Source organism: Channa argus, chromosome 4 (genome assembly GCF_033026475.1).
Source record: "Channa argus isolate prfri chromosome 4, Channa argus male v1.0, whole genome shotgun sequence".
NCBI lineage: Eukaryota > Metazoa > Chordata > Actinopteri > Anabantiformes > Channidae > Channa > Channa argus.
The window spans coordinates 13,177,679-13,191,748 of NC_090200.1; the positions used below are offsets into that span (position 1 = coordinate 13,177,679).

Below are 14,070 nucleotides of genomic sequence, written 5' to 3' on the forward strand. Positions count from 1 at the left end.
CAATATTACAAAAGTATGTGGACAACAAATCATACCTGGTATTGTGAAACATGAATTGTTTAACAATTAATTTTAGATGTTTCTTTACTGTTGTGCTGTACAGCAGCTGAAACAACCAGCTGATGAATTGCTTCAAATGATAGGAAATGAATCAGCAAATGAATTCATTGTCATTTTCTGCTCGTGTTACAGCTCAAAATGTCAGGCAGTCAGTCCACCAGGGTCCCTATTTTGAACTGGCATTCATGGTGCTTTTTTTAAAAGGCTGCATTGATTGGCTCCAGTTCTGCAACAAGAGAGTTAGGTGTTAGACCTGTTGGATGTTTTGTTGGGTGATAGGACCTGGCTCAATGTTGATTTTCCAGTTCATTCCAAAGCTGTTGGATGGGGCTGAGGTCAAACATGGATACTGTATGTGCAGGCCTGTCAGTTTTATAACATCCACTGGTCCAATCCAAAGTCTCTACAGTACACATGCAGTGTAATTAGGCAAAAATATAATGAAATGTTAAAGACCCCATTCCATTATAAAGTACGTATACAACAATTTGCTGCCATAGGGCATAATTTACAAAGGTTGTTTTTGTATTTTAGAGCAATTAAAAATGTATAGGAAAAGACATTTGTTCTGGACATGAAAGTAAACGAATCACACATGCAACCCTCTAAATGAATCTTTCACCCCATTCTAAGATATGATGGCAAATGTCTCATGTAGCTCTGTAAGCTCCTGTTTATGCTGCTAGTTGTGTGTGTTTCTATCCATCAAATACATACTGCATTAACACTCAAAGGGAGTTCTTACAACATCAGCAAGATAGTGAGATAAATTGTTTTTCTTTAAATGAAATCACTATCTCACAGCTAGGTACAGAATAACCTGTTTTCTAAATGTCAGGAAATGTATGCGTTTTGACTTTAAATGTCTTATTTTATGCCTGAATCCCCGTCTGCTGATCACGGTCTGCCTCCTTAGCATTACACACACCAAAGCTGAGTGAAACTCAAAATGAAATAAAGATGACAATGCAATTTACTCCAAACCATGCGTGCCAGATTTGCCTATTAAGTACCAAAGTCAAAAACAGGACATAGGAAGGAGATAAGACTGAGAACAGTGAAGCGGTGAAGCAGAGAGAGCACCTCAGAGACTTGACACACGAAGAAGAGTCTTAGCATTCGAGCTTTGTCTTTGTGTCTTTTTAAATATTAATTCCATGTTATTTCATAGCAAACATAGAAACAGGTTACTGAACCGACAGAGAGACCACTGAGAGTCTCCTCGCTAAGCAGCAGAGTAGGAGCAGAGCTGGGCAGGGAACACTGATGAGCACAGAGCCAGCCAAGCTCCTGCAGACAGGGGCCGAGGATCCGTCACTTCCTGAACTACAACAGACGGCTGCAGGCAAACCAAGAGCATCAGCTCAACGGGAGACCCTTGCTTGCATCACCCCCATCTATTTTTAGAAGCACTGCACCCACCTTTTTTCAGCTTTTAAACTCCCTCTGTTCCAAGTTTTGTTGACGGATGCAGACTTGCTTCTATATTTTCACTATTCATTATAAAATAACTATTAATTTCATTTTGTTCAAGAAGCTTTATTATGACATAGCCTGCGTGCACTACAGTTAAGTTTCGTGTGAATTATGCAGATGCCGAACAAACACAGATTGCTGTACAATCAGAAGTTGGCTGAGAGACTGCAGGTTTTCATTTCAAACAGAGTACAGCAGGTGCTGCCACTGATCAGTTCCTCCTCTCTTGACTCTCAGGCTCAAGTTGTTCTAATAAATGAAATCATCTGGTGTAATCTTTGACTGGAATGGAAATCGGTGCCTGGTCTGTTCATGGTGTGAATTTATAATTAGAAATGCCAATAATGTGCACATTGTATTTAAGAGAAAAGACACAGGAAATGAGACTGTCAGTTTCAATGATGCAGGCGTTTCCCTGTAGTTATTTTTTGAAGATAATGAACAGTTCCAGTCTTGGCACGACAGCATGTCAAGCAAAAAAAAAACAAAAAACTGTGGAACGCCAATACAAGCAACAGCTTGGTAAAGACAAGCTCCGTCAACTGCTAGTGTTGGACAGATGGAGGGAAGAAAGGAAGCAAGAAGTGATGTGACAGAGGTGAAGATGCAGTGTGAGTCCAAGAAAATTAGATAAAAAGAGAAGAAATGGGAAGTGAGAAATAAACGACAGTGTGGAAATAACATGACTATTATACATTGTCAGCTAGTTGTCCAAAGGGTGAAGGGATTGTCGTGTAAAAATCTGTTAGATTTTATACTGTAATTCACTGTACTGTAGGTCCCACTTAGTAATAAAAGTGTGTGCAGTGGGATCTATAATCTATAGCAGTGACAGGGATCAAAATACTTTACTCTTTTTGTTTAACGTAAAGTTCTCCCTTTGGAGATTAATTAGTAAGAATTAGAGTCCATACCTGCATGTGGAAAAAATAATATTGATATCCATTTCTGACTGTTTTCCCTAGTGTCCTAAATACACCAGGAGGCAAAAATTTACGGCAATAAACTGAGATACTCATGTGGGTGTATATATGGTGTCAGGACATTTTCTCCTGCTAACAACAGTGAATGATAACTCCCCGTCTCCGATGGACGTTTTTATCTAGATGTCATGCAAATTTCAAACCATCCATCATTTTTACATAACCTAACATCTTTCCTAGGCTAGTTTGCGGGCAGGGCCTGTGTGACACCGCACTGCCCTCCAGTGGGCACATGAAGAAACTGTTCAAGAAGTGACGATGTTTGCTATGAAGCATTCTGTAAAAAAAAAAAAAAAACATTTTTATTTATCTGCAGCAGGGAATTTGTACGTACATGTTACAAATGCACAAACAAGTAAATAAATAAAACATCTATTAAATCATTTGAAAAATAAAATGTTTTTTAAAGCTGCACACAAATGCAAACTAGTTCAAATATATACTGTATAGGCAGAAGAATAAGTCCAGGAAACCATTTGATGTATACTTTTTCAATTTGAATCTAAAAATGTATAAATACATGTTTTTGTAAGTAATTTTGTCAACAACTATAACTGGATTCTTGAAACACTGCAAAGAATTTCCTTAAATGTCCACATATTTTGTTACAACTATAAAGTAAGACACACATTTGAGCTTATCTGACAGTAGAGTAGAAACACAGTGGACCATGCGTGCAGAAATACTGGCTATGCTACATGCCATTGTCTGCTGTGTTAGTTTTTCCTCTGCACTGAAAACATTGTGCTAACTTGCTGAAAACCCATTGTGAACGTTAATTATTCCCTGCTAGTAACAATAAACAAATCACTCGCATAGGATTTGTTAAAGAAATAAAGTCCTGACCCTAAAACCTTATCTGATGTTAGTTGTAAGCAGCCAACCTTTCACTCTGGACTCATACTTTGGCTTTTATGTGCCAAAGCCCTCGTGCAGAATCTCCTAGCAACAGGGACATGTTTACCCACAAAACCACCACAAGACACAGAGGTGAGCAAACAGCCTGGTGTTGCAGGTATGTCCCAAGAGTAAGTGAATCTTTCCTCTGCTGTGGCTGGTTCTTGTTTTATCGTGTAGTTTATATCAGGAGTAAAAAATATCTGTAGCTGAAGTGACAGTGGTGCAGTTTCCTTCATCCCAACAAACAAATAAAATAAAAAGGGAGAACTCAATGCAATATTACCTAGGAACTTTTTTTGAACTGTTTTTGCTTTTGAAAGAGTTTGATTCCATGAAAATGTACAGTGCAGCTTGTTTGCTGGTTTTATTGTGGTTACAGCAGCGTCCACGTGCCCTGAGGATTTTTGCTATCTATCACTGTTGTGAGTGAAGGTTTCCATTACAGCAGCCACAGATGGCTGAGCAGAGGAGGATAGCCAAGCCGGCTGGTGGAGCAAGGAACAGCAACTGCCAACTAACCACTAAAATACCAGTCTATAGTACTACTTACAGTGCGACTTTTGGTAAAAGAGTGCACGGTAAGGGGATTTCATTCTTTCACTTGAAAGTATGCAGTCAAAGGGTTCAGAATGAACCGTTTTTATTATAATTATTGCTGAGTAGGATCAAGATTTGGGTTTTATCTGTTGCAGACCCGCTCAGGGTAAACTTCAAGTCTTACTATGGACATCCCAGTGGTACTGGCTTCACGGCAAATCAGAGACCTGGCCTTTATTACAGGCCTACTTTGGACCACATTGACAACCCTCGGTTTGGGTGAGTGTCAGCACAAGTAAGGACTTAGACTACAGATTTTGCCTGTGAAAAATTCAATCTAGACACTCCCCGTTGATTTCTAGTCTCCATTAAAGCCCTTCACAGGTATTCTCATTTGGCTTGGCTGATTGGACCTCTAGTCAGGCTGAAAGAGGGCTGATATTACAATAAATGAAGTCAGGCCACAAGAATAGACCTTTTTCACAGAGAACGTTTTGACATGTCACAGTCGATGTACATTATAAAACTAATGATGGCTGAATTATATTTAGCTGTTTCAGTTTAACAGTTCGTGTTTTATGCAAGCTGCCTTAGTCATGACTCACCTGGAAACCTGAAAACATCTGAGGCCTTGGTGATCTTACTGGTAATCTTACTGGTAATCTTACTGGAAAAACCTATTCTATGAGTATATGAGATCAACAGCAACAACAATATCTGTGTTTTAATACCCAAACCCAAACTGTTGAAAAGACACAAAAGCGAGTGGTTTTTCATCAGCTTCCCCAACTGGTTCAAATCAAGAAACTAGTTTTGTTGTAAATGTGTTTCTGGAACTGTTGCCTCAAAACATGTGTTGTTTTTCTCGACAGAATCCTGTTATCTGATAGTTTTATGTCTCTAACCAAACGGGATTACCAGCCCCGCATCCGGTCTGATTTTTCAGGGTCTTTGCCAAATCTCAATAACAAACTTCCACACAGTGGCTTCTGTCAGCTGAGGACCCACACAAATAAAGCATCTACTGTAGAGGACAAGGTACAGTAGCTTAATTTATTGCAAAAACAAGTCAACAACAATTACTGAAGAGTCAAATGTATAAACAGTAAATACTTAATAAAGTACATTTCTCATTTTCTGTCTTTTTGAATATGTTTCTTTAGAGTGAATACCAAAGATGTTTTTTGCCCCATCGCCTCACATCAATAGGTAAAATATAGGTTTTCAACTGCTTATGTGAAAACAACAAAACACAATCAAAGACACACAAAATTATTAAAAAGACAGGCTCAACGTTTTGTGAAAAAAAAAATGACACGATGCTGCATCATACTAAAATAAACGGAGACTTCTTTAAGGCTGATGTTTTTACAGTAAATTTCCTGTTGCACCAGTTTCCCAGAACCATGTGATCGTGGGCCCTAAAGAAGACACTAGTTACACTGAGGGGACTGAACTTCAACTGAACACATTTCAGGAGAAAAACAGGAGCAATGTCAGTGCTCTTTAATAAGTATACATATTTTACTTTTATACATTGTTGAGAAATGCCCTAAAAAGACAAATTAGAAATATTTTTCAGAAAGTTTAATTATATAAAAGAGTGACACCACTGGGTGACAGACACCTTAATTACTGTATAAAGAACATCAGCAGACAGTGTTGCATGTACTGTCAGGCTGCTGTAAATTCCAAACTACAGCACTATACAGGAAATGAAATGTACCACTGGCTCTTCCTTGATTATAATTAGCTACAAACTAATGTCCCCTAAAGTTTTTTTAAATAACAAATATATTTATGGTGTTTCTTTTCATGGGATTTACACACAATAGAAATAATAGAATACAAGTAGGATAGGGAATAGAATATAACTAACCTCATTCTTTGATTATCATTTTTATATGTAAATATTCAGATTACACTATATCACTCTTCACAGAAACACACAGTACGCTAATTATTTCTCATGTGCGGTCTGGCTTTTTGCTGCCTTTAATTCTTTTGTCTTTTCCAACTTTTGCCGATGTTCAGGTTGAACTGCGCCAGACTCCCAGATCAGTCATGAAAAACGACTTCTTGCCACCACTACCTCTGCAGGTTGGTGCACAGTCCTCACTGACTCTGCGCTCTGTTTTATGCAGAAATAATTGGCCACAGATGTATTTAGTGTTATTTGACAGTGCCTTTCTGTGCTTGTGTTTCAGGACAAAGGCGCGATACCAGCCCTGTGCAGCCATTCTTGTCGAGAAACAGGTTTCACTCGGGATACCAAGGCTCCTTTGGCTTGTCCAGTGAGTACTGACTCCCTGATCAGCCGTAGTTGTTTTTGATTTTATTTTTTCAATATCCTTTCCTCTGCTCCTCTAGACCTCGCTCCTGCCATCACCACACACTAAAAGCAGGCCACTAACTAAGAAGACTATTGGAAAAAAGGTTAAATAAGTTTTCTTATAGTCTTAATTCTGTGTTTGAAGCTTTTCAGTCTTATTTTACAGTAAGTCTGTGGTTTCTGTTTGTAGGAGCCCACAGGGTCTCTTCTCAATGCACCAAACAACCAATGCTTACCTAATACGCCTTTTGATATTTCACACTTCAAAACTCATTATAAGAGCAGGTAAGTATGGTGGGAGAATTATAATAATAGTAAAATTAGAAATAACACACTATAAACCTGACCGTACATCGTTAAAAGTGTAAGTCCTTAATTGAAAGTATTTTTTCTATAAATGAATGTGAGTACAGTATACTTAAAATGTAAAAGTATTCATAATGCATTTGATGATATTTTTGTCTGTGTTTTCTATATATTATTAGGTTTGTAATAAAGGCATGTATTTATGTGCTGTTGAGTAGTTTAATATATTGTACACCAGGGCATCGACATTTATAAACTTGTAATGAAATGTCTTATATGTAAAATCTTGCTATTCAAAATAATCTGTTGCAACAGGTGTAAAATAATTAAACTATTATGTCATTCTGAAATGTAGTTTGAAGCAAGAGTTGAGCATAAAAAATGCATAAAAAGTACAAATACATAATATATTTGTAATTGATTGCAATACCTCAGCAGGTAAACTGCTTCTTTCCAGCATTTGGTAGTAGAGTTTATTAAACCAGTTAAATGAATAAATTTCTAGTTAATAAATATGTGATTTATCTCAGGTTCTGTGATTACGCTGATGTTGACAAATTGAGATGTGGCTACATTGGTGCAGGAATCCTCAGTACAAAAATGGACACCGGCTACAATCGTCGGGGAACAGACAGGTACACAAACGTTGCACGTTCCCAGTCATGAAGTCATAACAGTGTTTTTTTTTTACCAATAATATTCCTTTTTATTTCACAGGTTAATTTTAAGAGGCTAAACTTCACACATCTGAGATTAAAATCTGCATGAAAAATACAATTTGGAATTCCAGCATATTATCTGCTTTTTGTTTGGTTGCTTTTTATGTGGTGGTGGTGGAGTGGGGGGGGGGGGGTAAAAAACTGTGCATTCGTGAGTAAGAGCAGCTACAGTATTACATTTCCAATCTGTAACAACCTTAATCACTGCCTCATCTGTGTTGTTCAACAATAGTCCTGTCAAAAAACAGATTACTCTCATGTCTTTGTGAAGTCCTTTTTATGTGAGCTGAAAAGCTGCCAGTCAGACAATTGTGTGAAGTGAGTGGTATGAAAGCCAAAGAGGGAGTGAAGGGGATGATGCATTGTCTTTATCTGCCTCTTTGTCACTGACCTACAGAGAATGAGAGGAGTGTAAACTAATGAGCAAAATAATTACACTCAGAGTGAGTACGGCACAGATTCCCATGAACGTCTGCAGTGTGTCAGACTGTTTTGCCACCCACAGCTGTGGAATGAGCACCAGGGCAGAGTAGGACAGGGAGGCTTGAGTTTCCCCCAGCCGAACGTTACGTGTCACATACTCTGGCTTCATGCACACAGCGTAGATCCAACGGTTAAAAAGTCCAGTAGTTTTACATTATCATCACAAGTCAAATAAACATGATTGCTGCGTCAAAACAAAGAGACACATAAAACCAAACTGAATGTCTGCAAAGAATATTTTGTGTCAGCAAAGTACAGACAGTAGATCATGTTTAATTAGCTGCCTATACATCTTCAAGAAGTTAACAGGGAAATAACATATTAAAACAATAGTGGGGGTATGCAGGGTAATGCCAGTCTGCTGGGTAGTCGATCACTTTGGTCTGGGCTGAAATGTCTCAAAAAAGGTTTGATGCACTGTCATCCATTTTTTTGCACAGGTATGTTCCTCAGAGTATGAGGATGTTGGAGACTTCCTGACCTTTCCACATTTGTAGATCCAAGTGAAATACCTCAACAAATATCGAATTACCATAAGATTTGGTAAAGACACACATGTTGTCCTCAGGGGGAATTGTAACAACAGTGTCTATTGTTTTAGCAACTTCAGGTCAAAGTTACATTTTTTTGGTTTAAAAATAAATTCCTGCAAAACAAATAACGTGTATGGTTCATGCTAAATCATACTGACCCATATACCTGCTAAACATCCTCATCTTAGCATTACTCAGTTAGTATGTTTTTAAAGACAACAGGAACAGATTGATGGCAGAAAGAAATCACAGATCAATTATTCCATTAACAGAAAATAAACTGGCAACAGATTTGATACATTTTTGATACATGATAGATTTTTGGTTGTTTTCTCTATCGAACAATGTTGGTAATTATGTTATGCTCATGAAAATAAGTCAGTTGCACTTCCATATGCACAAATACAATGCAAAATAAATACGATTTTTATGTGCAAGGTAGGCAAATTCTGAGATCTAAGAGAATCAATCATCAGTTTGACTCTATACTGTTTCCCCAGCCCGGACACAGGAGATGAGACACGATGCCACACGAATACTGGCATAAATATTTGAGCGTCTGGATAAATATTTCACTCTTTCAATGAGACGTGAGAAAAAGATACGCAGAGAGAGAGAGAGAGAGAGAGAGAGAGAGAGGATCGGATAACACACGAGCCACACATGAATAATGAGTGCAGAGATGAGAGGAGGGCCGGCCCTGCTTCATGGTAGAGGTAGAAAAGGTGTAGTCGCCGACAAAAGGAGTACACAAAAGGTCACCATGAACCTGAGTCTCTGACCTAGAGGTCCCTCTTTTTAATGTAGATAAATGTTCACCTTGATTTTTTTTTGCCAGCCTATTTCATGTTGTGAGCTCCCTATGGACTTACCTTTTATGGTGAAGCACCCCAGCTATTCATCGCTCTAATAATCCTGCATGTCTCCCTCTCTTTCTTTGGCACACACAGGACTGCTTACACAACACTGACAACTTTTGGGGAGGGTTGTGTTTAGCATGTCATGAATATTTCTATAAAATCTGAATCCAATACACACATTTACATGCACACATGGCTTTTAAAAGTAGCAGAAAGTTCAGCTGAGGTTCACTGGCAAGTACATAGAACAGACAAGGACCGTGATGTGTGGAAGTACTAAAGGGTGTCCATCCAGCAAACATAAGTTAAAGTAATCCTGGCTCCCACTTAAGACATATTGTTTCATAAATGAGTGACACTGACGTCATGAGCTCAGTTAATATTTAATAATGGAAGACTTGGCCTCATGTTTACACATAGAAAACAAACATGACAGCCACTGCATACACACAGTCCACCTGAGTCCTGCTCTGATTTGGGACTTTGCAGCTGATTAAGATGTCGGGTGCAGACGGTTACAGAATCATAATGCCCAGCTTTGTTTTCACAGTTAAGGTCACATTAAAAAGAATTAGCAGCACCAGCAAAGAAACTCCCACATTTGTCCTGCATTTCTGTATCCTCCACGTCCACCTGCCATTAGACTATCTGGATGAATGAGGGGTTTTTCATGCTCCTTCATCTTGTCTCCCTGTGTCCTCCAGCCCCTCGTCGTCCTCATACTCATAGTCCATCTGAGCCCTCTCATACTCCAGCTCTTCTCCCTCATACTCAAAACCCTCTCCTTCACATATCAGCTCCTCTGTCTCATATTCTACACCCTCTTCATCATATTCAAGCTCACCTCTGTCATACTCAGTGACTGGCAGCTCCTCATCCCTCTCATCTTCCTCTTCCTCCTCCTCCTCCTTCAACAGGGACTCCTCCTCTTTAAGGTCTGTATCCTCTGCTGTCACTACAGCTTCAGACGTTGCTTGTTTTGAGCTGCTGTTCTTCAGAATGCCATGAATCACCGGCTCCTCGCCTGCCAAAGCCAACTCCTCGGCCTCTTTCTCTGCAGCCTTTCGTCGTCTCTCCTTCCTAGCCTCACGTGCCTCCAAGAACTCTGCAGCCCCTTCCCCGACCAGGAGCACCTCCTGGCGAACTTCAGGAGGGCCTTTGACTGGGTTGTGGTCATAGGAGAACAGGCGAAGGGCTCGCAGACGCCTTAGGCTGGGAAACTCAGGTATTTTGTTGCGGTCCAGGTCTAAGATCTCCAAACCCTTCATGCACAGCAGGACTTTGGGGAAGGTCTCAAAGCGGTTCCCATAGAGCCACAGACCCCTTAAAGCCTCCATACGGCACAGGTCAGGAGGCAGCGTCTTCAGCCGGTTGTCGCCTATTTGAAGAGACTTAAGATGGGGCAGGTCATAGAGCTCACGTGGAAATCTCTGAAAGTAGTTGCTCTCTATCCACAGGCAGCGCAAACTCTGCAGGTTCTTCATCTCAGGGGGGAGGCTCATCAGCCGGTTGCTGCCCAGATAGAGGCGAGTGAGGTTAGTGAGTTGGCAGACGGCCATTGGGACGTCCTCCATCTTGTTGAAGTCGAGGGCTAGAATTCGCAGACCCTGCAGCTGGGAGATGCTGTCTGGCAGAGTGCGCATGCTGTTTCCACAAACATACAACTTCTCCAGATGCATCAGTCCACAAATACGTGAAGGCAAACGCTTGAATTTACGGTAACTCAAGTCCAACACAGGATCTCCACTCTCCAACAACTCCTCCACCCCCAGTGGAAGTTCTTCCTCCACTTCCTCCTTTTCTTTCTTCTTCTCCATGATTTCTGCCTCCTCGCCATCCTTTCCCGCCTCCTCGTCTTCATCTCCTTCTCCCTTGCCGGAGGAGTTGCCCATGTTGAGGCTGCAGCCCCTGACTTGTATGTGAGTCAAGACAGAGTCATTTGATGCTGTAGTGTCTGTGACAAGTTAACCCTCGGCCAGGGAGCTGCTGTTGTTTTGTGGATGAACCCAAACAGCACCACGTTCTAGGCCAATTAACACTCTTATAGCCATTATGCAGCAGTTTGTCAGGTGTCTCTTTGGCCCTTCATCTACCACTTTATGATCAAAATGCAGTGCGGAATGTCTAACAAACTGTGGAGAAATAGTAATGATAGTAGTAGTAGTAGCAATAGTAAAAATAACAGTAAAAGTGCTGCTGGTAGTTAAGCTCAACAAAGTAGAGCTGAATTATGAGCTGGAGCTGAATAATTGCAGTCCTTACCCTTTCTTCTCCTCTTCCACTTCCTCCAGGCTTTTAGGACAAAGATAACGCCTCGTTTTTAAGGTCACCTGTTCACGTGATCCCGTATCTCTATCAGGAAAAAAATGCCACTTTAGGACACTAAATAGCCAGTGTATTGTCGTCTCCTCCTGCCGGGCGTCGCTGGATAACTCCACAGTGTGTGTGGACCTCAATGACCTGACCCGCGGCAAAGTAAAACAGTTAATGGAAGTCTGTCCACTAGTTAATGCAGCTGTTCCCCATTAGAAGCCGAGCTCTCCCGCACTCATAATCCGGGCTGGAGAAAAAAAGATGCACATTTAGGAAAAGTGCAGCGCTGACAGTCTGACTGACTCTTGATGTTGGCCGCTTCTCTCCATCAGTGTGGAGGTTTACATTCAACTGCTGCCTCCTTCCCTCTGTAACCGGAACAGGGGCACGCACATCACATGGTCAGAGAGTGCGCGCGCGCGCGTGCTTGTTAGAAGAAGTCAACGTGTGTTAGAAGTAGTCTGGAAACTCTCCCTGGTATCTTTCCACAAGTTTAATGTCGTTTGTCCATTTTTGCAGTTTGTGGTTTTATTTTATCTGTGTATTGCACTTTAGTGCAGTTAGTCCTGCAAAAGGTGTGCCCATTTCCAAACATGGGTTTTTAGAGTAAATATCTTAATTATTCATTTTACAAATATCTTCTCTTGCCCATGCACAAGCTGTATGACATGTATCTTAATTTTTCATTATTTTTATTTATATTTGTTTTGTTAGAATGCACACATTATATTATGTTCTATGGAGTATGTATGTCTATTTCTGTCATGGAGCTTATTTTTATGTGTTTATCACTTACAGTACTGTAACGTCTTTAAATTAGGCAGCTAACCAGAAACACAAACTTAATTAACTATAATTAAACTACATTAACTCAGGTTCTGCATTTAAGTATAAGATACTGTTTTTTTTTATTTCATGCCACAGTAATTTATAACATATTTGACATTAAATTAATATTAACTTTGCAGAATAGAACATTTGCTTAGAACATCCATACTGTCAGTTTAGTTTCTACTGTATGATGCACTGTTATAAATTAAACTGTAAAGAAATTAGTTAGAACCCCTCACGCCACAATCACAAAGGTCACTGGAAGATAAATGCCTGTATATTAATCAGTGGGTGTGCAACCTTTGCACTGAAACCCAGAGACGTGTATCATGTTTAAATGTAAGAGTGCACAATGAACACCAGGGAAAAGTGCATGTATCATTTCAACAATCCATCCCCATTGTAGTTTTACACTCAGACCAGCCCAAAGATAATGAAGAATGTTCTACAGTATGTGTAAGTTATTTATCGTACACTTGATCCCTCAGTCTGAGACAATCCAGGAGGCTACAACTACTCACACACAGTATGAAGGATGTTATTAATAATGAATGAACGAAGTATCAAATGAAGTATCGAAAGACTATAATTTAATGTATTCATTTTACCCATTATTTCAGGACATTTTGCTAGTAATACTGCAGCATCACTCTGAATTTAGGACTTTTAGTTATTAAGGTTCAAACAAAACTGTGCTCTAGTCAGCAGCTATTTGCAAGGGAAACCAGAAAGGTTTCAGCATGTCTGTAAAGATTTTCTTTTTTAAATATTAGTTATGTAAAGTTAGCTCCTTTTTTTACTTGCTACTACAATAATATTCCAAAACAATAGTGTGCGTGATGACGTAAAACTAATAACCTTTCCTCTGCCTAATATGTACTAGAATATTTTGCTGAACTGCTTGCAATACACTATTAAATGCAGGAATTGTACATGTAATTGAGGCAAATGATGTCAGTACTTCTTCTATCACTGCATAGGACCAGTGACATAATGTACTCAGGTATGCTACTTTATGGGAGGACAAAGTACTAAACAATGGTTTTTTTGTCTTTAGGTGCAGTAACATGTTGTCTTTGGCACCGTTTGTACAGAGATTACGCAGAATAATCTGCAGAAATGGGTCACATTTAGAGGCATCGAATGACATTATTGACATATGTGACAATAGCAGCAGGTTTGCTGGCTGACGGTGTGTTTTGTCTGCTGTGATACCAAAGAAAAGCCTCGGAGAGCTGCCGGGGTCAGATGAGCAGCGCCTCTGTCAGCCTAATGAGCTTTGGCAGAAGACGCGGACAGCCAGGGAGACAGGCTGCACGCTGCTTGAGGATAATCCTGTCTGATATACTGAAGACCAAAAGGGCTGATTTGCACATTTCTGTATTGCAATGAAATGACCCTGAAATGACACAATGGACTGTAAGCAGCAGACAGACACAGACCTCCGGAGCGGATTAACGTGGCTGCTGGGGTGAATGCGGTGCATGCAGATGTAGCGCTGCATGGGAAACGTGGAAAACAAACAAACAGTGCATAACTCAAACAAATATGAACATTGGTGCTTGTTTTCATTCATAATAAAACATCAAACCTGGGTTATATTACAACGTAATAGCCAGTGCACTTTATACATTTATTTTGAACAGTGACCGACTGTGAGGACACCTGCTGGTGCATCCTCTGGGTTAAGGACGGTGTATACGCCGTCTGCTGGTGGAAGAGGGAACAGCAACAGGT

The 14,070-nt window shown here is 40.0% G+C and overlaps 2 protein-coding genes across 3 annotated transcripts; one reads left to right on the forward strand and one right to left on the reverse strand.

Moving 5' to 3' along the window:
* The first annotated feature begins 35 nt into the window (after nt 1-35).
* Nucleotides 36-7,446, forward strand: saxo4 (stabilizer of axonemal microtubules 4). Of its 2 annotated transcripts, XM_067500661.1 has the most exons (11): nt 36-3,997; nt 4,112-4,235; nt 4,829-4,994; nt 5,120-5,165; nt 5,351-5,451; nt 5,991-6,056; nt 6,164-6,250; nt 6,327-6,392; nt 6,479-6,573; nt 7,125-7,229; nt 7,312-7,446. In XM_067500661.1, exons 1-11 carry the CDS (start codon nt 3,874-3,876, stop codon nt 7,328-7,330), a joined length of 999 nt encoding a protein of 332 aa, XP_067356762.1. In that variant the 5' UTR covers nt 36-3,873; the 3' UTR covers nt 7,331-7,446. The 2 variants fall into 2 exon arrangements, with proteins under 2 accessions (XP_067356762.1, XP_067356761.1); XM_067500660.1 differs by lacking the exon at nt 7,312-7,446 and having other exon boundaries at nt 7,125-7,296.
* A 2,114-nt stretch (nt 7,447-9,560) lies between these two features.
* On the reverse strand, nt 9,561-13,368 carry LOC137125345 (leucine-rich repeat-containing protein 10B). Its single transcript, XM_067500659.1, has 2 exons — nt 11,452-13,368; nt 9,561-11,321 (listed from the first exon to the last, which is right to left on the reverse strand). The coding sequence occupies exon 2, from the start codon at nt 11,079-11,081 to the stop codon at nt 9,858-9,860; it is 1,224 nt and encodes a 407-aa protein (XP_067356760.1). The 5' UTR covers nt 11,082-11,321; nt 11,452-13,368; the 3' UTR covers nt 9,561-9,857.
* Nucleotides 13,369-14,070: the final 702 nt, after the last annotated feature.